Genomic DNA, 19365 nt, shown 5'->3' on the forward strand with positions numbered 1-19365 from the left:
GGCCTACTCGTATTCATTTGGCCCAGAAGAAGGCGATGGAGAAAGCCTCCAAGTGTCCACGCTGCGTGCATTCCTGGTGTATGACGCCGTACATTACGGTTCTCTGGGTTGAGTACGACCGGGCACATAGTGTTCATTCTATTGGGTCCTACCTGATGCAGTTCTGGCACGAATACTGGGACAGGTCGAAGAAAAAAAGCCCTTATATTATGAGAAGTGTTCCAGTGTGAATCTGGAGACCCATTTGTAAGCACAACTGTATCCTGCCTTGCCCGAAGACCCCTGATTGCAAAAAGTCTACGGTAGGTTGCTGACTGGAATGCGAGGCCATTGGAGCAAAGACTGCCACTGGCTACGAGTCACGCCGGTTCCACGAACAGTGTGTCACTACGTGGGTTGAGCAACTGCCCGAAACATGTCAAATGGTGCCGTTCGTCAAAACCATCAAGTCCCTCGTCGAGCACGCAGGACACTGCTCAAGAAAGAACGATTCGTCCAATTGGTTCAAATATACACGGTGTATCTAACATTCTACTCCCAGCCATTTATTGCTTCGCATCCTGTCCCGCAATAAAGGGTTTGCCATCCCCAGGTCCAATGCGAACATCAGCAAATATCTGCTTTGGCCTCAATTCGACGGGGGTAACGTTCTTGGGCTGGTCGGGAATCTTCTTTTCGAGTTTCTAAGCCGGTAGAATTAGTTGATTGTCGCCAAAGCATGCGTTTTATTCGTCCAAAAGAAAAAAGGGCACCGGGTCGCCTACCAGGTTATCAAAGACACACTTGTTCAGCTTCCACTCGGCAGGACGACACTGCCAAAGCTGCTGATTCCTATCGTCCAGACACTCCCAGTGCTTGCGGAACTCGGCGAGGCAGTGGGTGTTGATGTCCGTGAGTCTGCTACGTTGTCAGCCTGCTGATTCTCGTTGCCTCGTGCGGCCACACAACCAGCCTGCGATGAAATCGCCGCTAGAATTGTGATAATGGATAGTCTCATAGAGCTCTGTGATTGGGAACGTACACGCTCTGAGCGCAGCGAGTCACCCGACGACCCTCCTTCATGCAGTCAAACTCGCCACGGCCGGGGTTCTCCGTCTTGCACTGCATGTAGTCATCGTTATAGTCGCGGCATCGGGCGCCGATGAAGAAAGACGCGGACAAGAGAGGCGCGGAGCTGGCACCAATCTCCTTGACAGCAGGGACATTGTCAGGGAGAGGCGTGGTGTCGATGAGGACTTCCTGATGGAACCTGCGAGCCGAGTGGTTAGCCGGAGAGCGCTTTCATCCTTTTGCCTCCGAACGCCCTTTTTAAGCATCCCGCCAAAACGCCAGTATGCTCAATCGCACAGCGGGGGAAAGGGAATCGACGCAGAAGACATACTGAGATCGTCGGGTCGCCATGTTGTCTGTGTTGGGGGCTGCCCGTTCGTCGAACCAAGAATGAGCTGATGAGATGGTGGTCGGCTGGATGGGAATTTGAGGTGAGGTTAGAATTGGCGACCTGTGATTGGCTGCGAGGTGGATATGAGGCCGACCTGGCACACGAGGCGCTTGTCCAAGATGTGGATGCGCGGCTGCAGCTACAAGTTTGGCCTGCTTTGGCAGAGCGCGACAACAAAAAAGCTGTGTATAGACGAGGCTAGCGACGACCAGCTCTCAGCCGTGCCCCAGCGCCCAAGAGTTCGACCCGTACATATCCCACAACCTCACGACTCTTGAAAAACAGCCGAGAAATTCCGTCGCCTCCACGCTGCAAGCTTCCCAAATTTGCACCTCCAATCCCTCGGCGAGCTCGACATTGAGCAACACCGCGAAAAATCTGTCGCCATGTCGCTCTTCGGCCAGCCCAAGCCAATGGGCTCTGGCGGCCTTTTTGGTCAGTCGCAAACTACACAACAGGCACAGCCTGCGCAGCAGACAGGCAGCGTCTTCGGCCAGACCATGGGCAGCCAGCAACCCGGCGGCCTGGGCAACTCGATGATGCCACAGCAGCAACAAGTTCAACAAATGCCAGCTTTGGCTCAGTCACAAGCCCAGCTATCAAGCTCGCTGTGGCAGCCCGGCAAAGAAACACCACGTAGGCTTCTCCGTCCGAGTCTCCTTGACACTCACCACCAGAACTAATTTGCCTCTAGACCAAAAACCAATCCTCGACCAGATTAAACTCGTCACCGAGAAATGGGACCCCGCAAACCCAAGCTGTGTCTTCAAGCACTACTTCTACAACAAAGTCGACGAAGCCCACATCCCCTTCTACAAGCCCCAACCCCACGAGGACCCTCGCGAATGGGAAGAAGCCCTACAGAACAAGCCCGCCCCAGGATTCATGCCCGTCCTCTGCTCGGGGTACACTGGCGTTGCGGACCGTCTCAAGACACAGAAGCGCGCCATTTCTGAATTCAATACGCGTCTGCACCAGGTCAATGGCAGTCTGGATGCCATCTTGCAGCGACATGAGTTGGAAACGGAGGTGCGGGCCCTGGCGGCGCGGAGACGACAGACCGCCATCAGCGAGAGATGCCTGGCCCTAGCGGCCAAAGTACAGATATTGAGGAATCGCGGGTACGCATTGAGTGGCGATGAGGACGACCTCAAGAATAGGCTGCAGACGTTGGAGCGCGAGGTGCAGGACCCTGCATTGGGAGCCAGGGAGGAGGAGCTGTGGAGTAGGTTGATTGTGCTGAGAGGGTACTCGGATCGCTTGAATAAGGAATTGGATAAGCCTGCTGGTCAAGACGGTGAGGGTTTGGACCCGGAGACCGAGGCCAAGGCCAGGAGGGTACGTTTTGTCATTACTCTACATCATGGGATATTAGGAACGAGCAGTTACTGACTGAGATTATAGGTTTTGGAAGACTACGAGAAGCAGCTGCAGCATCTGAAGAAAGAACTGGAGGCGCTTGGTGCCGATTTTGAGGAGTGGGAGAAGAGCCGCAACGCTAGCTTGAAATCGAGATGATGCTGCGGGATTGGGGCGCGATGATCACGGAGCATTTGAGAAGGGAATTGGGTTTGCTATTGAGAAACTATGAAATCTCTTGTACAATGCGATTCGGAAACAGAGGAGTGGTCGATGGACGGACTCCCCGGCTTCGCAGAGGCGTTGGATTAGATGACTAAAAATGATCTTGGACTTTGACATGTCTTGTTTGACGCCTCACCGAAAAAATCGTAGAGAGCCGTTTGGCGAATAAACCTGGACTGGACGAGTTTCAAAGGGCTTCATTCAGCCATGATAGCGCATGACACAGCCTCGTCAACTTTCGTCTGAATTATTCTATTTTAGTGGCTGGGCAGAACGGCCGCCTCGACGTCTAAATCGTAGTCGTTTTATGTGGTACAAGGTATGCTATACAGGGTGTCCCATCCAAGAAAAGAGCTATGCCCCCTAATTTCGTACACAAGGATTATGGCCCTTGGCGTGTTGTTACAGCGCTTCAACGCAGGTTTGTCTGTCGGAGGGCGATGGCAAAATTTCCAACAGTCTTTCAAATTTTGCTATGGTAGACCGTGGGCGATTTCAAAAGATTCTGCTGGCCATGTCGATGGCAAACGGGGCTGAGAATTGGTCAGCACTCGATGTCACAATGACCAACCAACAAAACCAAGACCCTATCCAGACTCCTTCTCAACTGGGTGAAACATACAGAGATACAACATGAACGCGGTAGCCACGACTTGCTGCACGGTAAAGGTAGCCTCAGCTTCCATGGCGCGGATCTCCTCAGGAGACTGCTGCGGGGGGGCAACTAAATGGCATCAATAAAAAAGCACGTCAACTTGGGCGTGGACTAAAGGGAACGTGGGGTGGTGCGGTCAAGGGCGGCAGACGTACATCCTCCAAACATTTTTGATACTTGGGTTGTCGATGCTCGAGGAAGAAAAGGGTCGGGTGATTCGCTGCCCCAGGATGTTGTCTGGGAGCCCGTGGTATTTACGTAAAAAAAAGGGCGACTTCGGCGGCGAGGTGGTGTTGCAGTCAGGAAGCTGGTACGGAGTTACGCCAGAGTGGAAAATTTACGATGTGACTAAGAGAAGTGGATGTGGCCGTAAGAGGCAGCTAGAGTCGCAAAGCGTCGGCCCGGTTAGCTCCGATTGATGGGCTGCTTCTTTTGTCCTTGGTGCAAAGGCGCTGGGTTGGAGGCAAGTGGTCACCTGGCTGAGCCATGACTGGTGGGTTTGCGGGCGGATCTACACATTGTACCTGGATGGAACCATTTATCTATTGTAGTTGGACACCCACTGGTTGCAGTGAGCTGCAAGCAAGAACTGTAACATTGTCAACATTTGGACCAGACATTGACTTGACGGGACATGAACAGGCTCAGCAGAAGTCCAATGACATGTTGGGGGGGTGGAGGAGCGCCTGGCGCATGATTTTAGAAGAAAGAGGCCCACTGGGGAACCACTTGACTGCCTGGGGAAGCGCAGACTTGGAATGTCTAGTTTTCTCTACTCTCACGTCTCAAGCTTGGCCACACGCGGTGGCATGTTCAGAGGTGATGCGATAACAGCCTGGACCGCCTGTGGGGAGTCGGCTGGCCGATGGGGACGACGAAAAAAAATCCCTGCACTAGCCGATAAAGCGGGAACCGGAGACCAAGGTTCTTTGGATTCTCCGGTTCTTTAGCAGCCGCGCACGGAGTGCCCATTATCTTTTCACCTTTCTTCTCCTCGTGATCCTTCTCCTTCTCCTTCATCCATTGCATCCACAGCCTTGCTTGCTTGCAATTCACTCCTGTCGTGGCGAGCTGCGGAGAGCATAGGACACTTTTTTGCCGTGCCTGCCATCAACAGCTCGGCTGCCATCGTCTCACTGGTCGCCACTTGCGCCGCGCCCCTCGGATTTTGGCCCGTCGTGGGACGAGACGAGCTTCAGGCCGTCGGCCCAAAAAAAAAAAGAACACCCAAAGGCCTCAGGGATATTCTTCTTTCCGAGATAAAAGGAGCCTGTGTTCTTCTGCTATTCCAAGGAGCCCAACGCTCAGCGCTCGCAAGGTCTATCGGCAGCAATGGCCTCGAGACTGGCTCTCCGAGGTGCGCCGCTGCGCTCCTCGACCGCGGTTGTTAGCCGCGCTGGGCCATCGACCGCATCCGCCAGCTTCGTCGCCGTTGCGCGCGCTCCCGTTGCACGCTTCGCTGCCGCACGCTGCTTATCCCAGACCTCCCGGGTTGCGAGCTCCAAGGCTCAGCTGGACTCGATTCGCAAGGACCCGGCCTATCTTGACATGCAAAAGACCAGCGACGAGAATCCTGAGCCATGGATGGACTTCACTGCACGACACATTGGTCCTCGCGACGAGGACATCCCCTCCATGCTCAAGCAATTGGGTTCTGGCGTTGAGTCTCTGGAGGCTTTTGTCGCTCAGGTCATTCCTGAGGACATTATGCTACCTCCCCAGAAGACGATCCAGCCCAAGACTTACAGCGAGTCTGGCGTGGCTGAGCTCTTCAAGGCTATGCATGCCCAAAACGAAATCCACACCTGGATGAACGGTGGTGGTTACTACCCCGTGGAGATCCCCGGCGTCATCAAGCGAAATATCCTCGAGAATCCCGCCTGGTATACAAGCTACACGCCTTACCAGGCCGAGATTAGCCAGGGCCGTCTGCAGTCGCTGCTCAACTTCCAGACCATGGTTTCTGACCTCACCGGTCTGCCTGTTGCGAATGCCAGTTTGCTCGATGAGGGTACTGCCGCCGCTGAGGCCATGACCATGTCTCTCAGCAACCTGTCTACTTCTCGTGCTAAGCGCCCCGGAAAGACCTATGTTGTCTCTCATCTCGTCCACAATGCAACCTTCCAGGTCATGCAAGGCCGTGCCGAGGGCTTTGGCATTCGTCTTGAGATGATGGATTTGTCCGCCCCCGATGCTTTCCAAAAGATTCAGGCTCTTGGTGACGACCTGGTTGGTGTCCTCGCCCAGTACCCCGACACTAACGGTGGTGTTGGCGACTTCCGCGAGCTGGCCGATGTAGCCCACAAGCAGGGCACCCTCTTCAGCGTCGCGACGGATCTTTCTGCGCTCACTCTTTTGACCCCTCCAGGTGAATGGGGTGCCGATGTTGCTTTCGGTAACTCGCAGCGATTTGGTGTTCCTCTGGGATTTGGTGGTCCCCACGCCGCCTTCATGGCCGTCAAGGAGGCCAGCAAGCGTCGTCTACCGGGCCGCATTATCGGAGTTTCCAAGGACCGCACTGGAGGACGTGCTCTTCGTCTGGCTCTTCAGACGCGTGAGCAGCACATTCGTCGTGAAAAGGCCACTAGTAACGTCTGCACTGCCCAGGCTCTCTTGGCAAACATGGCTGCCATGTACGCAATCTACCACGGACCTGCTCAGCTGAAGGAGATGGCGATCAACAACCTTCGCCACGCTCGCATGATCCAGTCTGCTGCTCAGCACTATGGCCTGACTGTTCCTACTGCCACTCTTGACCCCAGGGGTCGTGTTTTGTCTGACACCGTCACGATCAGCTTCGATGATCCCAAGGTTTGCCAGACACTCCGAAAGGAGCTTCTGGAGCGAGGAATCAGCGGAGGCAAGGCCTGGACTAGCAATGAAGTTGTTCTCGCCGTTCCCACCACTTTCAACCTGGATACATATGTCCGCATTGTCCAGGCTTTCCAGGCCGTTGCAAAAAAAAATCACACCGACCGCAATTTAGACGTTGCTAACAAGTTCTGGACTGAGGGTTGGAAGCCGTCTCTGGACGAAGTTGTCAAGGACATTCCGCAAGTTGTCCGCCGAGAGTCCAGCTACTTGACTCACCCCGTATTCAACTCCTACCACAGCGAGACCGAGATGCTTCGATACATCTACCAGCTGCAGTCCAAGGATCTGTCTCTGGTCCACTCCATGATTCCCCTGGGTTCTTGCACCATGAAGCTCAACGGAACAACGCAGATGGAACTCATTGGCCACGATAAGAGCTCCAACATCCACCCCCATGCCCCCGTGAGCAGCTACAAGGGATACCAGAGACTGTTCAGCGCGACCTCTGCGCAGCTAGCTGCCCTCACTGGCATGGACGCCACCTCTCTGCAGCCCAACTCTGGTGCCCAGGGCGAGTTTGCTGGTCTGCGAGCTATTCGCAAGTACCACGAGCAGCAGCCCGGACCTAAGCGTGATATTTGCTTGATCCCCGTTTCCGCTCACGGTACTAATCCTGCTTCCGCCGCGATGGCCGGTATGCGCGTCGTCCCCGTCAAGTGTGACACCGTTACTGGTAACTTGGATCTCGCCGATCTCGAGGCCAAGTGCAAGAAGCACGAGAAGGAGCTCGGTGCTTTCATGGTCACCTACCCTAGTACATTCGGTGTCTTTGAGCCCGGTGTCAAGAAGGCATGCGAGATTGTCCACGCTCATGGCGGTCAGGTCTACATGGACGGTGCCAATATGAATGCCCAGATTGGTCTTACCTCTCCAGGCGCTCTGGGCGCTGATGTGTGCCATCTCAACCTTCACAAGACCTTCTGCATTCCTCACGGCGGCGGTGGCCCTGGCATTGGCCCGATTTGCGTCAAGTCTCATCTCGAGCCTTTCCTTCCTCACAAGGACAGCCAGACTCCTGTTGCCAGCGCCTCTTTCGGTAGCGCGAGCATTGTACCCATCAGCTGGTCATACATTGCTACCATGGGTAAGCTATATGTTACTGTATCTTAGCTTCACAATCACGGACAATTTACTGACAAGATCTAGGTGACAAGGGTCTCCGCAAGGCCACCTCCATGGCCCTTCTCAACGCCAACTACCTCCTTGCTCGCCTCAAGGACCACTATCCCATCCTGTACACCAATGACAATGGTCGCTGTGCTCACGAATTCATCATCGACGCCCGCCCCTTCCGTGAGACGGCTGGTGTCGAGGCTATCGACATTGCCAAGCGTCTGCAGGACTACGGCTTCCACGCCCCCACCATGAGCTGGCCTGTTCCCAACACGCTCATGATTGAACCCACGGAGAGTGAGAGCAAAGAGGAGCTTGACCGCTTCGCTGACGCCCTCATTAGCATCCGTTCCGAGATTCGCGAAATCGAGGAGGGCAAGCAGCCTCGTCAAGGAAACGTTCTCCGTAACTCCCCTCACACACAGAAGGATCTCCTTGTTGGCGACGGCGAGGGCAAGTGGGAGCGTCCCTACTCTCGCGAGAAGGCTGCCTACCCTCTTCCATATCTTATGGAAAAGAAGTTCTGGCCTACCGTTACTCGTGTCGATGACAGTAAGTTATTGCTCTCAGTCCATTACCTCTCACGAGTGATCGCTTCTAACAGCCGCAGCCTACGGTGATACCAATCTCTTCTGCACATGCCCTCCTGTCGAAGATACGACCCAGTCATAGACCCTCCTCATCATTCAATATAGTAGACTCCCTCTTGGAATTATGCGCCGAAGGGGCTGTGCTCTACAGAAGCAAGCATATTTCTTTTGACAATTTCAACATTCAGCAAGGACGGTGTATAGTACTTTTATCTTGCGCATTAGACCAGGACACGTTTTAACATATACGTCTCTCACGAAGTACCAAGTAGTACCCCCCTTTTTTTCTTGATGCTTTTATGAGCCTAGGGTGTTTTGATGAGGCTTCGCTTCTTGGAATTCGCAATTCAACATTTTGGGCGTTGGGATTGGACAATGATACAACTTAGAAAAAATGGCTCATCTTAACAATGGGATAAATGGATTAATTGCGGGCTGATAGAAGCCCCCTTTGTTTGCAGCTTTTTTGGGTCCCAGCGTGAAATCTATATACACCCGTACACCCCTGGTGACCGTCACTTCGTCTTGTATCATGGCAGCATATCTCGCGTGTAACCTCACATTAGCCATCATTAAGCCTCGAAGACAAGGGCCACACCATCATCACCCGCCGTGACAATCCTCTCGCCCGTCTCGCCCTGCACGAAGCCAAGCACGCCACCGCCCTCGCCATCACCCCTGTGGCCCTTCCACTCCTTGACAAGACCTCTGTCGGCGGCGCCCGCCGCAGTCGTGCCCGTCGCGCCACCGCTTCTCAAATCCCACCTGCGGACGACGCCGTCCATGCCGCAACTCGTCAGCAGCCACGTATTCTTGACAAACTCCAGCCTGACAACGGAATGGTCCTCGTGCGCGCCGGCAATGTGGCGCCGCACAGCGAAGCGCCGGGTCGCGTCGTACACACAGATGGACCCGTCGACGGAGCCGGCCGCCAGCAGCGTCGTCGGCGGGGTCGTCGCCGTCAGCGACACCGCGAGCGACTCCACGCTGTCGCCCTGCGTGTGCAGCGACGCCAGGATCTGCCCGCCGGCAGTGGCGTCGGCGGGAGATTTGCCTCGCTGCTGGGACGACGCGGGCGACAGGCGCGGCAGCGAGACGATTTTCACGGCGCCGCCTGCGCCGCCGGCCGCGACAAAGGATCCCCTGGGGTCGATGGCGATGGAGTACAGGCCGCCCTCGACTTCGAAGCGCTGGTCCTCGCCCGTCAGGGAGACCACCGTCATGCCGTTCTCGCTCGTGATGTTGCGCGCGGCCGCCTCGCCCCAGACGTCCCAGACGTAGAGGGACGAGTCCTCGGACACCGTCGCCAGGAGGTGTCCGTCTGGCGTCCAGGCGCCGGCGGTGCAGGGCGCCGTGTGGAGGAAGTAGCTCTGCACGATTTGGAGCGGGTTCGAGGCGTCGGAGGCGTCGATTGTGTACACCCATACTGAGCCGTCGGATGCGCCGAGCGCAATGGTGTTTTCGTGGTTTGGCGAGGGACACGCCGAGATCCAGTTTACTTCCTCGACTTCCTGCGCCTCGCCTACGAGCTTCATGTCCACCGTGCCCGGGCGCACGTCCGCCTTCCAGACCTTCATGCGGCCGTCTAACCCGCCGCTGACGAGGAAGTCGCCACGGGGCAGCGTCCAGGCGAGTGTGTTGATGGAGTCGTCGTGGCCCTCGAGGGCGAACAGGCTGTCGAGCTGTGTGCTCTTTGGCGTCTCAGCAGGGTTGCTGGCGTAGCTGGCGGGCAGGACGGGCCGTGATGCCGCGGCGGATGTGTCGAAGAGCCATCCTGCGCCTGGGGCGTCGTCTTCAGGTCCTGCAGAGCCACCAACGGCGACGAGCGACGGGTGCAAGGGGTGTTGGGCGATGGTAAAGAGGGAGTCTTGCGGTAGGTCAAAGTAGGCGATGGAGTCGTTTTGCAGCACCACCTCTTCTTCTTCGTCTTCGGCGTCCGAGTCCATGGGGATGTCGTCGCCCGAGTTTTCAATCTCTTCAGCGGCGTCTTCGACGTCGAGGAGGTCGTCGTCCATTTCTTCTGGGTGTGACATTGTGAGTGGCTGATGTGGTCAGGTTTTGGTGCGAGGAAGATGGAGAGCGGCAGGATTGGGTGCCAGCATCGACTGGGCTTAAATACACTGCCTGAGCTGGAGAACAGGCGATCGAAGGCGACGGAACAAGAGTGACTTTTTTTTTTGCTTGTACGGCGCTGCTTGATAAGCAGGAACGTGGTGGGTTGGACGGAGGGGAAAAAAAAGTTGACGTCGAAGCTACCCCTCTGCCCCTCTTTGGCTAGACGTGGCGGTACTCATGTCTTCTGCAGCCCGACAAACGGACGAGTTTAACTAGGCCTGGTCTGTTGATTTGACCGCGTACATGAGAGTTTAGGGAATCGCAAGAAGTGGCTGAAAGAGAAAGTTGGAGTATGTTTCATGCTTTGCTGATGCATTAACTGTACCAGTAATTTCTGGTTAATATTGTGAGCTGTTGGGATACTAGGTGCAGCTCACACATGCTAATTAATACGACGCAACGAGGCATTTGAAATCCTCTCAAATCTACACTTGGTATCAGTTCATCCCATAAATATAGCCCGCATCCCGTAACGCCTTCGGTTTCCCCGATCTAAGTTGATTAGGCACAAGACGCTCTCGTCACTACTCCAAAGACTCGACCCAGTTACTCTCCGCCTGCCTCCTCTTCCATCGCTCCACCACAGCTTTGCGAACTATTTGCTCCTCCTCTTCCACTTCTGCGGCCTGGCCTGCCATCTCCCGAATATGGTGCTTTACGCCCAAGGGCAGCATCTTTTGCCAACCGCTGTGTGTCTTGCAGCGTTTTCGTTCACACATTCCTCTGATCGTGTCGTCTTCGCCCAGCGGGTCGTCGAGCTTCGAGTTTTTGAACACTTCCTCTCCCTCAGGGGACTTGATAAACGCGGAAAAAACGTCTCGTGCAGATACGGCGTCCAACCTGGAGTCATAGCCGCAAATGTCGTCGCCGAACCGTCCAGCAGTAATGGCCGCGCGTCTGCGCTCTTGGGCTAGCTCAATCAGAGTAAACATTTTGTGGCAGAGGAGCGTCTCTTCTGCTAGCTCAAACCGAGCCTTGGCCGCTTCGTCAAGGAACCTTCGTTCTTCGTCGCTTAATAATTTGGAAAGCGCTTCATCTGTTGTGCAATGTCAGCCGTGTGTGTGATAGACTATCTGTGGTCGACTATAGTCACCTCCTTCTGCATCTATGTTGTTGGTCGGATCGTCCGAAAAGGGCGTCTTGATCAGTTTCCACATGCCATCCTCATCTCTACTCCCTATGTCGCTGCTGAGGAGCGCCATAAACTCATCCTGCGCCAGCTGGTCATTCAGCCCATTCTTGGCTCTGCCTTTGGGCAGCCTGCTAATCATTCTCTCCCACCACACTTGCACATGCTCGTCTGAACAAAACACGCTCGGTTGACTTTGCGCCAAACGCGCCGCTTTGCGACAAGCTCTCAGCGCACACGTTTTTTTGTAAATGGTAGCAAGATCCTCGGTTGTACAGTTTGGGCATATGAACTTCTCAATGAGGTTTTCGCCGATTTCTTTGTTCATGTTGATACACTCCCCGTGAAACCAGTCCTCGCACTTTTCGCAGCAAATCATCCACCGATGGTCGTCGGGACCACGGCACAGGCAATATGGGCCGTTGTCGGATTCCTCCTCTCCGGACGGATCGTCTACGCCTGGAGCCGCCGAGCCCGTCTTCGCTTTCTTCTTTCTTTTTGAGTTGCCAGGCCCTGGTCTCTTCGGGACCTTCTTAAGGCCAGTCGCTGTGCCTTTCTTCTTGGACGCCACGGCCATGGCCGCGGAGTCAGGTGCCTCTGTTGAAGGGAGTGGTGTTGGCGATGGTTTGAACGTGGCTGAGGCGAGATCTGAACCGGCTATCCGAGGAGAGCTGACTGCATGCTCAGACTTGACTGCCCAGTCGGCAGATTCGGATCGCAAACGGTCCTCATGTGAGGATCCGGGTCGTTGATCCATCGTACGTAGAGCGAGTGACATGGGCAGCCCAGCTGCGGCAAAGATGCCTATCCTTTCGATCGAATCCTGATTATGATGCAATATTCAGCAAGACTCCCATTATTAAGTTGGATGTGATTCAAGCTGGATGGGGCTGCATTTTGAATACTTTAAAATAGTATTGATGCGTGAGCTTGATGCACGCCTACGTTCACTGTGAGAGTGAGAGCAACAGTGAGCTTCCAGGAGCAGGGCGCAACAGGGGTCCGCGTGTGGACTCCGCTGCGTGCAGTCCCGAGTCTCGGCAAATTTTCGGTGGCAAGTTGCAATCCACATGGAGCTTGTGTCCGAGAATCGTGCCATGCAGCACCAGGCTATTTTTTCCAAGCATTCGCATAAGAGCTTCCAAAACGATTGCTCCAACCTGGAGTCTTCGCACACACAATGTCGCAATCTCTAGCATCGTCCAAAGTCCTCCGGGGCGCATTCACAAAATGCCAGCGATGCTTCTCAAGCCGTGCATTCCAGCCGACGCAGTTGCGGCCGACTCTCCCTCGCGCACCGGTGCAGAGCAGACAACCGATTTTGCAGAAGCGAACGAAGTACAAGACTGTCGAGCAGGCAAAAAGTCGACATAGCACTGGTGTACGTGATTGTTCTCGGTCCGGATTGATTCATACACATTTTGAAAGGAGCTGCAAGCTAACAAACCAACCTCTTTCACACAGCCTTTCTCGTGGAAAGCCGGGATTCTATTCGTCGCAACTTGCGGTGCACTGGTTTGGTACTTTGAATTTGAAAAGGAGCGGATGCAAAGAAAGAGGATAGCCGATGCGTCCAAGGGTGTTGGCAGGCCAAAGGTCGGCGGGCCGTTTGAGCTGCTAGACCAAAATGGCAAGCCGTTCACCAGTGAGATGATGAAGGGCAAATACTCCTTGGTATGGTGCTATAATCCCGCAGACTTGTATTTGCGGTGTCTGGTTGTGCTGGGTTTGGGTTGCGAACAATTGACTAACTAGCTCGTGTCAGGTTTACTTTGGATTCACTCGGTGCCCTGATATTTGCCCCGAAGAACTCGACAAAATGGCCCGCATGCTCGATATAGTCGAAGAAAAGGCTCCCGGTGCACTTCTACCAATCTTCATTACTTGCGACCCCGAGCGTGACGATCCTCCGGCTCTCAAGAGCTACCTGGCTGAGTTTCACGACAAGTTCATTGGCCTGACTGGCACATACGACCAGATCAAGGACCTTTGCAAGAAGTATCGAGTGTACTTTAGCACACCGCAAAACGTCAAGCCGGGCCAGGACTACCTGGTTGATCACAGTATTTACTTCTATCTGATGGATCCGGAGGGCGACTTTGTTGAGGCTCTGGGGCGACAGCATTCACCAGACCAAGGCGCCCAGCTGATTTTGGACCATATGAAGGATTGGAGGAAATGAGGGACCAAGACAAGGCGGGAACAGTGTATGATCGGGTGTATGATTGAAGTCTGTATTTGTCCTTGTAAACTAGTGTACGACAATTTGTGCATAGACTATGCCAACCGTGTTGGCTAAAACAACTCAATTCTACTGTAATGTATTGAACTGATTGCGCAAGTGCGAATTTCCTGTAGGCCACGAACGACAGCTATCCAATGCTCCCGCTTAGTTACTTGGTGTTGCGTCTGGAAACCACTGGCTTGGCTGATGATGGTCGACGTGCGGATATGACCCACGCCCTCCGACAGCGGCAACTACAGGGTCCAGGCAGCTTCATAGGTAGGTATGCTGCAATTCTGCAACACCAGATATTTTCAAATTTTACACCACCAATCCCCCCCGACTGTTATCCCTCAACACCATAACAAAGCGGTGTGGTAGTCGAGTTAAGCGACGGCATCGGCAGCCATGTCTCGCGTTGTTCTTTGCACGCGGCGTCTACCGCTGACTGCAACCACCAAACTATCCCAACCAGCTCCTTCGCTCATCCAACAAACTGCAAGCAGGCCACCCCGGCACGTTCCAGTGAGAAGATTTCGAAGCACATCCCTTCTATCGGAGAAATCAAACCACTCATCAAAGACAAATTCCTCTTGGCCGTCGACGTCAGGCACAAAATCCCTGTCAGATATTGCCTTTGCCTTTGAGTAAGCCTGCAGAGCATTATCCTCACTCAACCAGTGTTATTATGAAACTCCTATATCCTCATGCTAACTGCACAAGTATCGATGGAGTACTATACCGTGGCGGCCAAGGCATCCCCGGCGCCCGCGAAATGCTGCGCAGCATCCGCTCCAAAAACATGCGCTACGTATTCCTCACCAACGGGGGCGGCGCCCATGAAGACGCCAAGGTAGCCTCCCTCAGCAAACGTCTTGGCCAATCAATTGATGAGGATGTCATTCGGGACAGGGTCATCTTGTCGCATACGCCTATGCGCGGGTGGGCGGATGAAGTGAAGAAGCAGACTGTTCTTATTACCGGATCCCATCCCGAGACAGCGAGGAAAATTGCAAACGAGTCTGTAAACCTTTGAAAAAAAAATATGGTTCGTCATGTTTCGGCCATCTGACTGTGTGATTAGGTACGGATTTGAGCGTGCCGTCACACCGGCGGATTTAATCCACGCAAATGGCGATTTATACCCCTTTGACAACTTGAAAGACACGCTGCATGCGGAATTCCGCCCTTTACCAGACGGCAAGTCTGCTTCTGCCATAACAGACCCTTATAGTAAGAGCCTCGCTGGAAACGCTCTCAAAATCGACCAGATTCTGGTCTGGAACGACCCCCGAGACTGGTCCCTCGACATTCAAGTCATCCATGACCTACTAGTCTCCCACAACGGCTATCTAGGAACTCTGTCTTCCAGGAATGGGAACCGCAGTCTTCCCAACAACGGGTGGCAACAAGATGGCCAGCCAGAACTATGGATCTCAAATCTGGATCTTGTGTGGAAGACGGAATACCCTGTGAATCGATTCGGCACTGGGGCGTTTCTCGAAGCCCTCAAGGGCGTTTGGTCGGCGGTTACAAATGGCGCTGAGCTACATTATAACGCGCTGGGAAAACCGTCACAATTTACGTACGACTATGCTCATACACGATTACTACAGTACTATTCCACCATGAAGGGAGGTAGAGAAGTGGGTGGGAGGAAGGATGCCACGCCGTTGAGGAGGGTGTACATGATTGGGGATAATCCGGAGAGTGACATTCGCGGCGCGAATGAGTATTGTCCGGAGGATGGGACGGAGTGGGTGTCCATTTTGGTGAGGACGGGGGTGTGGACGGAGACGGAGGCGGAGCGGGAGCCGCGGTACAAGCCTGGTGCTATTGTGGATGATGTCGTGGATGGGATTGTTTGGGCTCTGAGGAATGAGGGCGTCGATGTTGACAGGAAGACCTTGCTTGCCGGGGGGGAATAGAGTGGGTGTAGTTCGTGAATCATTTAGAGCTGGCACGATGAGTGAATATTTGTCTCTGCGCGAGCTAGACAAGTCTGGATAGATGATAGAATGATAATCCGGCTTTGGAGGATTATTACTGCCATCACTATTTTTGGTACCAATTTTAGTTCGCCGAATATCTCCCTCCCTCCATCAGTCTGAATAGCAGCCCTTTGTAGTCCATCGCCGTGCCGAATTCTACGGCTTCCCGCTTTTGTGTCTACATGTGCGCTTCTTCATTGGGGCCTGCAATTAACATTTTGACAGTCTCGCCTGACTTTGCCTTATAAAAGCCTCTCCGGCTTGCTTAAAAGGCACCACGCCCGTGATGAGCTTCTGTACGTCCACACTACCATTCGACACCACTCAACGGCGAGCTTAAAGTCGCCAGGTCCGTACCGGAAGCTCCCTCGCGCGGTGACCTCTTTCTGACACATGGTCGTGATAGGAAACGTAATATCCGACTTGCCCATGCCCCCCTGAACAAAAGTTCCGCCCACCTTAACAACGTATAAACTAGCTTGTATGGAAGCCTCAGCGCCGCTCGCATCAATGACCACATCCGCACCATTCCCCAGGCTGCACTGATCCATTAATGCCTTTGCATTTTCGTCTGCTGGTATCCTTTGGGAGAGGTATGTGTGCGTAGATCCCATTATTTTGGCAAAATCAAGCTTCGCCTGGAGAATATCCACGCTGACCAGCTTGAAAGCACCGAAACATCTTGCAACAGCTGCGCAAAGAAGGCCAACTGGACCGGCGCCCATGACTACGACACTGGCACCCGGTGAAATTTGGGCTTGTTTGACGATATGCACAGCAACCGCGAGAGGCTCGATTAGGGCGCCCTCTTGGAGCGAGACGTGGCTGGGAAGCTTGTAACAGAAGTCAAAGGGGGCAACCCAAAAGCCCGCAAGGGTGCCGTCGTTAGGAGGCGTTGCCGCAAAGATGATGTCCAGGCAGAGATTATATCGGCCGGCCAGGCACTCATCACGACATCGGCAAGGATAGCCCGGCTCAATCGCGACCCTGTCGCCGCGCACAAGCGACTGTGCCGGCAGATTCGTGACCTAATACCATGGGGTCCTTGACTTTAAAGTGGCCGATTGCACCGTGCTCCCAGTAGTGTACGTCTGATCCGCAGATACCAGTGTAGTTGACGGCTATGAGGACATCGTGCGGCGTCGAAACCTTGGGTACAGGCCGTTCGGCGAACTCGACATGATGCGCCCTTTGAGAATGAAGGAGAGATTCTGTGTGAGTCTGGCATCAGCTTTGTCCCACGCGCTGTTCAAGCTTGGGCTAAGATGCTCACACTTTTACCGGCAGATTCTAAAGAGTCTTGTGACTCCTCTGTAGTGGTTGCTGCCGTGACATCTTCACTCGCATTGTCTGCGTCAGATTTGTGCAATTGGGAAATTCCGGCTGCGCACTGGGTGGGAACCTGGATGAGGTCGATTTCATTTTTTGGCTGGCTGTGGTTTGGAATTGATCTTGGTTGGGTTAATGTCATGTTCGCGGGATTCAACGAAGACTAGTGTCTTGTATCCGCCAAGTAGCATGTGTAGATTGTCGGCCAGGGGCGCAACAAGGCAAGCCTTATTTAATACAAATTACGTGCCATTTAATTTTCCACCGTCAATGGCCTATCTAACGGCACCTTTCAAACCGTCCGGTTCAACCCAAGGCGAGGGTTTTAGATGGTGCTGAGTGGATCAACCGCCGGCTCGTTTGAATTCCTAGAATCTCCATGCGGCGGATGTGAAGTGGGAAGGCGGCGGCAGAGTTCGTCCTAGCCTACTTCGTCCCATCGTTCAAGAGACATGCCCCCGTTCATCAAAGCTAATGCATCATGTGTGACCATTCGGCTTCAATGTTCGGCATAGCTGCACGGTGACGACTTTGCGGCTCAGACACTTTTGTGTCTCCGAACAAACTGATTTCGCAGTCGTATCGATGCCGACCCTTGGTCGAGTGCGGAGATAATGTCCACGTCCCCTTCGGTTCCGATCACGACCCGGCGGCTTCCCACCAGAGTGAGCAATGCTTGTCGCAGGTGCCGCCGCAACAAGTCTCGTGTAAGCCAACTTTTCTCCGGGCCTGTGACGAAAGCTGACTTGATGGCAACAGTGCGATTCATTCCGCCCGTGCTCGCTGTGCTTGCGCGCCGATGTGGAATGCGAATCGATTCAGCTTGGGGTATCAGCACTCGGCGCTCGGGAGCCTGTCAGTCGCAAGTCGCGGCGAAGACTACGACGAATGTATGATCACTCATCTATCTACCTTGGAATTGAACCTAACAACGTGTCTCCACGGTAGACGACCTCCGCTAGGAGATACTAGAGGCAGCTCCAAGGCGACAACCTCGACATCGACATCACCTAGCAACGCACCTCCCAATGCCTCAGAACATGATGCATTTCATGATGAAATGCACCAAGTTCGGTGCGAAGTGCCGTCACAATTGTCAGACAATGTCCACTCGCGCCACAGCGAAGCGGACTCGGCTATGGGTATTGCGAGAAAGGTACGTTTGTGGTTGTCAGTTCTACATGTTACTTCTACATTGTGTGTATAACGCTCACTCTAGCGCCTGCAGATAAGCCGACTTGGGAGTCAAGGCATTGAAAGTTGTTCCACCTTTGCCATTCCTGACGGTGGTTACCGCGCCCAAAGTCCTCGCGCAGGTGTTGGTGATGCACGCATTCCCATATCAACCATCTTGGGAAGCCGATTTCCGGACCGTCGGCTCATCCACGAACTCATGGAGGACTACTTTGATGCAGTTCACTGGTTCTCTTTGGTTATGTACGAACGAAAATTTCGGAGGCAACTTGCCTCCGTGGAAGATGGGTATGCGTACCAATCTGATGCTTCTTTTCTTACTTTATTATCCATGGTCTTGTGCATGGCTGCATGGTACCGGTCGAACCGAGCAGCGCACGAGGGGGATGACGATTGGCGTCGTTGGACTGAGGACCTACTGGGCACTGTTGAATCCAGGTTGATCTGTCTGATGGATGAGACGTCAATTACAGCTGTGCAGACGTGCATCTTGTTGGGATCTCATCATGTCTACCACGGTCGACCAAACCTTTCCTTGCGCTACTAGGAGCAACGATTAAGATATCTCATGCTCTGGGTATACATCGCCATTTGCCACATAAAAGTCCTGACGAAACCGAAGAGCGAAAAAGGGTGTGGTGGACGATCTACACATGGGATAGGTATGCTGCCAACTCTTTGCTGCTAGATGTAACCCTCTGACTTGCCCAGATTTGCCTCCATCTCATATGGGCGGCCATTAAGCATAAACGACGAAGACTTCAACCTGGAGATGCCGCTAGAATATCCCGAATCGCCATACTTTTCTCGGCAACCGGGAGCCAGCAATCGTCAGACCTCGTATATTCGCGATACCAGACTGAATTGAGTAGTCTCTACCGCATTGTATCCCCAGCGTTGAAAGTAATTTTCGGCTCCATCTCCACGCACAATTCCAAGCAACGCTACGAGTCCGAGTACGCTTCACTAGTAAGCGATATAACTACAAAACTAAATGCCTGGAAAAGCAATCTACCTTCGCACCTTAGCCTGGATCTAGGTCAGGACTACTGCGCTAGAAATAGTGACTGGAAGACGCGGGCTCACACTTTACAATCTTTGTCCTTGCAGTTGACTTTTGACAATG

At 53.8% G+C, this 19365-nt stretch overlaps 9 protein-coding genes across 9 annotated transcripts; 4 read left to right on the plus strand and 5 right to left on the minus strand.

Annotated features, from left to right (window-relative positions):
* Positions 1-107: 107 nt before the first annotated feature.
* On the minus strand, positions 108-1594 carry NdufA8_2 (ndufa8, NADH-ubiquinone oxidoreductase complex I 19kd subunit). Its single transcript, XM_007814818.2, has 4 exons — positions 1382-1594; positions 1022-1249; positions 765-897; positions 108-683 (listed from the first exon to the last, which is right to left on the minus strand). The coding sequence occupies exons 1-4, from the start codon at positions 1399-1401 to the stop codon at positions 546-548; spliced, it is 519 nt and encodes a 172-aa protein (XP_007813009.2). The 5' UTR covers positions 1402-1594; the 3' UTR covers positions 108-545.
* NUP57_2 (Nucleoporin nup57) lies at positions 1549-4002 on the plus strand. Its single transcript, XM_007814817.2, has 3 exons — positions 1549-2077; positions 2136-2779; positions 2846-4002. Exons 1-3 carry the CDS (start codon positions 1828-1830, stop codon positions 2957-2959), a joined length of 1008 nt encoding a protein of 335 aa, XP_007813008.2. The 5' UTR covers positions 1549-1827; the 3' UTR covers positions 2960-4002.
* Positions 3521-3848, minus strand: J3458_020858 (uncharacterized protein; the record flags this gene model as incomplete). Its single annotated transcript, XM_007814816.2, has 3 exons — positions 3521-3558; positions 3648-3749; positions 3836-3848. 3 exons carry the CDS (start codon positions 3846-3848, stop codon positions 3521-3523), a joined length of 153 nt encoding a protein of 50 aa, XP_007813007.1.
* A 693-nt stretch (positions 4003-4695) lies between the features above and the next one.
* On the plus strand, positions 4696-12091 carry GCV2_2 (glycine decarboxylase subunit P). Its single transcript, XM_007814815.2, has 3 exons — positions 4696-7638; positions 7701-8219; positions 8278-12091. The coding sequence occupies exons 1-3, from the start codon at positions 5013-5015 to the stop codon at positions 8337-8339; spliced, it is 3207 nt and encodes a 1068-aa protein (XP_007813006.2). The 5' UTR covers positions 4696-5012; the 3' UTR covers positions 8340-12091.
* On the minus strand, positions 8830-10290 carry SQT1_3 (60S ribosomal subunit assembly or modification protein; the record flags this gene model as incomplete). The annotated part of the gene is made up of 1 exon (XM_007814814.2): positions 8830-10290. The coding sequence occupies one exon, from the start codon at positions 10288-10290 to the stop codon at positions 8830-8832; it is 1461 nt and encodes a 486-aa protein (XP_007813005.2).
* On the minus strand, positions 10897-12258 carry J3458_020861 (uncharacterized protein; the record flags this gene model as incomplete). The annotated part of the gene is made up of 2 exons (XM_007814813.1): positions 10897-11408; positions 11466-12258. The coding sequence occupies 2 exons, from the start codon at positions 12256-12258 to the stop codon at positions 10897-10899; spliced, it is 1305 nt and encodes a 434-aa protein (XP_007813004.1).
* Positions 12259-12553: 295 nt separating this feature from the next.
* SCO1_3 (Cu-binding protein) lies at positions 12554-13819 on the plus strand. Its single transcript, XM_066122280.1, has 3 exons — positions 12554-12882; positions 12966-13175; positions 13267-13819. The coding sequence occupies exons 1-3, from the start codon at positions 12682-12684 to the stop codon at positions 13681-13683; spliced, it is 828 nt and encodes a 275-aa protein (XP_065972909.1). The 5' UTR covers positions 12554-12681; the 3' UTR covers positions 13684-13819.
* Positions 13820-14014: 195 nt separating this feature from the next.
* J3458_020863 (uncharacterized protein) lies at positions 14015-16103 on the plus strand. The gene is made up of 3 exons (XM_007814811.2): positions 14015-14372; positions 14449-14745; positions 14810-16103. Exons 1-3 carry the CDS (start codon positions 14134-14136, stop codon positions 15651-15653), a joined length of 1380 nt encoding a protein of 459 aa, XP_007813002.2. The 5' UTR covers positions 14015-14133; the 3' UTR covers positions 15654-16103.
* Positions 15959-17187, minus strand: XYL2_6 (Endo-1,4-beta-xylanase 2; the record flags this gene model as incomplete). Its single annotated transcript, XM_066122281.1, has 4 exons — positions 15959-16660; positions 16752-16837; positions 16891-16927; positions 16990-17187. The coding sequence occupies 4 exons, from the start codon at positions 17185-17187 to the stop codon at positions 15959-15961; spliced, it is 1023 nt and encodes a 340-aa protein (XP_065972910.1).
* Between the last annotated feature and the right edge of the window lie 2178 nt (positions 17188-19365).

The sequence above is a fragment of the Metarhizium acridum genome (assembly GCF_019434415.1).
Source record: "Metarhizium acridum strain ARSEF 324 chromosome Unknown scaffold_574, whole genome shotgun sequence".
Lineage (NCBI taxonomy): Eukaryota > Fungi > Ascomycota > Sordariomycetes > Hypocreales > Clavicipitaceae > Metarhizium > Metarhizium acridum.

Excerpts from the sequence above, each read along its gene's own strand:
- NdufA8_2 (XM_007814818.2), bottom strand. The coding sequence starts at position 1,401 with ATGGCGACCCGACGATCTCA. Across the intron at positions 898-1,021 it reads ACTCGCTGCGCTCAGAGCGT|ACTCACGGACATCAACACCC; the intron begins GTACGTTCCCAA and ends ACAACGTAGCAG. Across the intron at positions 684-764 it reads AGTGTGTCTTTGATAACCTG|AAACTCGAAAAGAAGATTCC; the intron begins GTAGGCGACCCG and ends CTACCGGCTTAG.
- NUP57_2 (XM_007814817.2), top strand. The coding sequence starts at position 1,828 with ATGTCGCTCTTCGGCCAGCCCAAGCCAATGGGCTCTGGCGGCCTTTTT. Across the intron at positions 2,078-2,135 it reads GCCCGGCAAAGAAACACCAC|ACCAAAAACCAATCCTCGAC; the intron begins GTAGGCTTCTCC and ends ATTTGCCTCTAG. Across the intron at positions 2,780-2,845 it reads CCGAGGCCAAGGCCAGGAGG|GTTTTGGAAGACTACGAGAA; the intron begins GTACGTTTTGTC and ends CTGAGATTATAG.
- GCV2_2 (XM_007814815.2), top strand. The coding sequence starts at position 5,013 with ATGGCCTCGAGACTGGCTCTCCGAGGTGCGCCGCTGCGCTCCTCGACC. Across the intron at positions 7,639-7,700 it reads GTCATACATTGCTACCATGG|GTGACAAGGGTCTCCGCAAG; the intron begins GTAAGCTATATG and ends GACAAGATCTAG. Across the intron at positions 8,220-8,277 it reads CGTTACTCGTGTCGATGACA|CCTACGGTGATACCAATCTC; the intron begins GTAAGTTATTGC and ends TAACAGCCGCAG.
- SCO1_3 (XM_066122280.1), top strand. The coding sequence starts at position 12,682 with ATGTCGCAATCTCTAGCATCGTCCAAAGTCCTCCGGGGCGCATTCACA. Across the intron at positions 12,883-12,965 it reads AAAGTCGACATAGCACTGGT|CCTTTCTCGTGGAAAGCCGG; the intron begins GTACGTGATTGT and ends TCTTTCACACAG. Across the intron at positions 13,176-13,266 it reads TGAAGGGCAAATACTCCTTG|GTTTACTTTGGATTCACTCG; the intron begins GTATGGTGCTAT and ends AGCTCGTGTCAG.
- J3458_020863 (XM_007814811.2), top strand. The coding sequence starts at position 14,134 with ATGTCTCGCGTTGTTCTTTGCACGCGGCGTCTACCGCTGACTGCAACC. Across the intron at positions 14,373-14,448 it reads GATATTGCCTTTGCCTTTGA|TATCGATGGAGTACTATACC; the intron begins GTAAGCCTGCAG and ends TAACTGCACAAG. Across the intron at positions 14,746-14,809 it reads GCGAGGAAAATTGCAAACGA|GTACGGATTTGAGCGTGCCG; the intron begins GTCTGTAAACCT and ends CTGTGTGATTAG.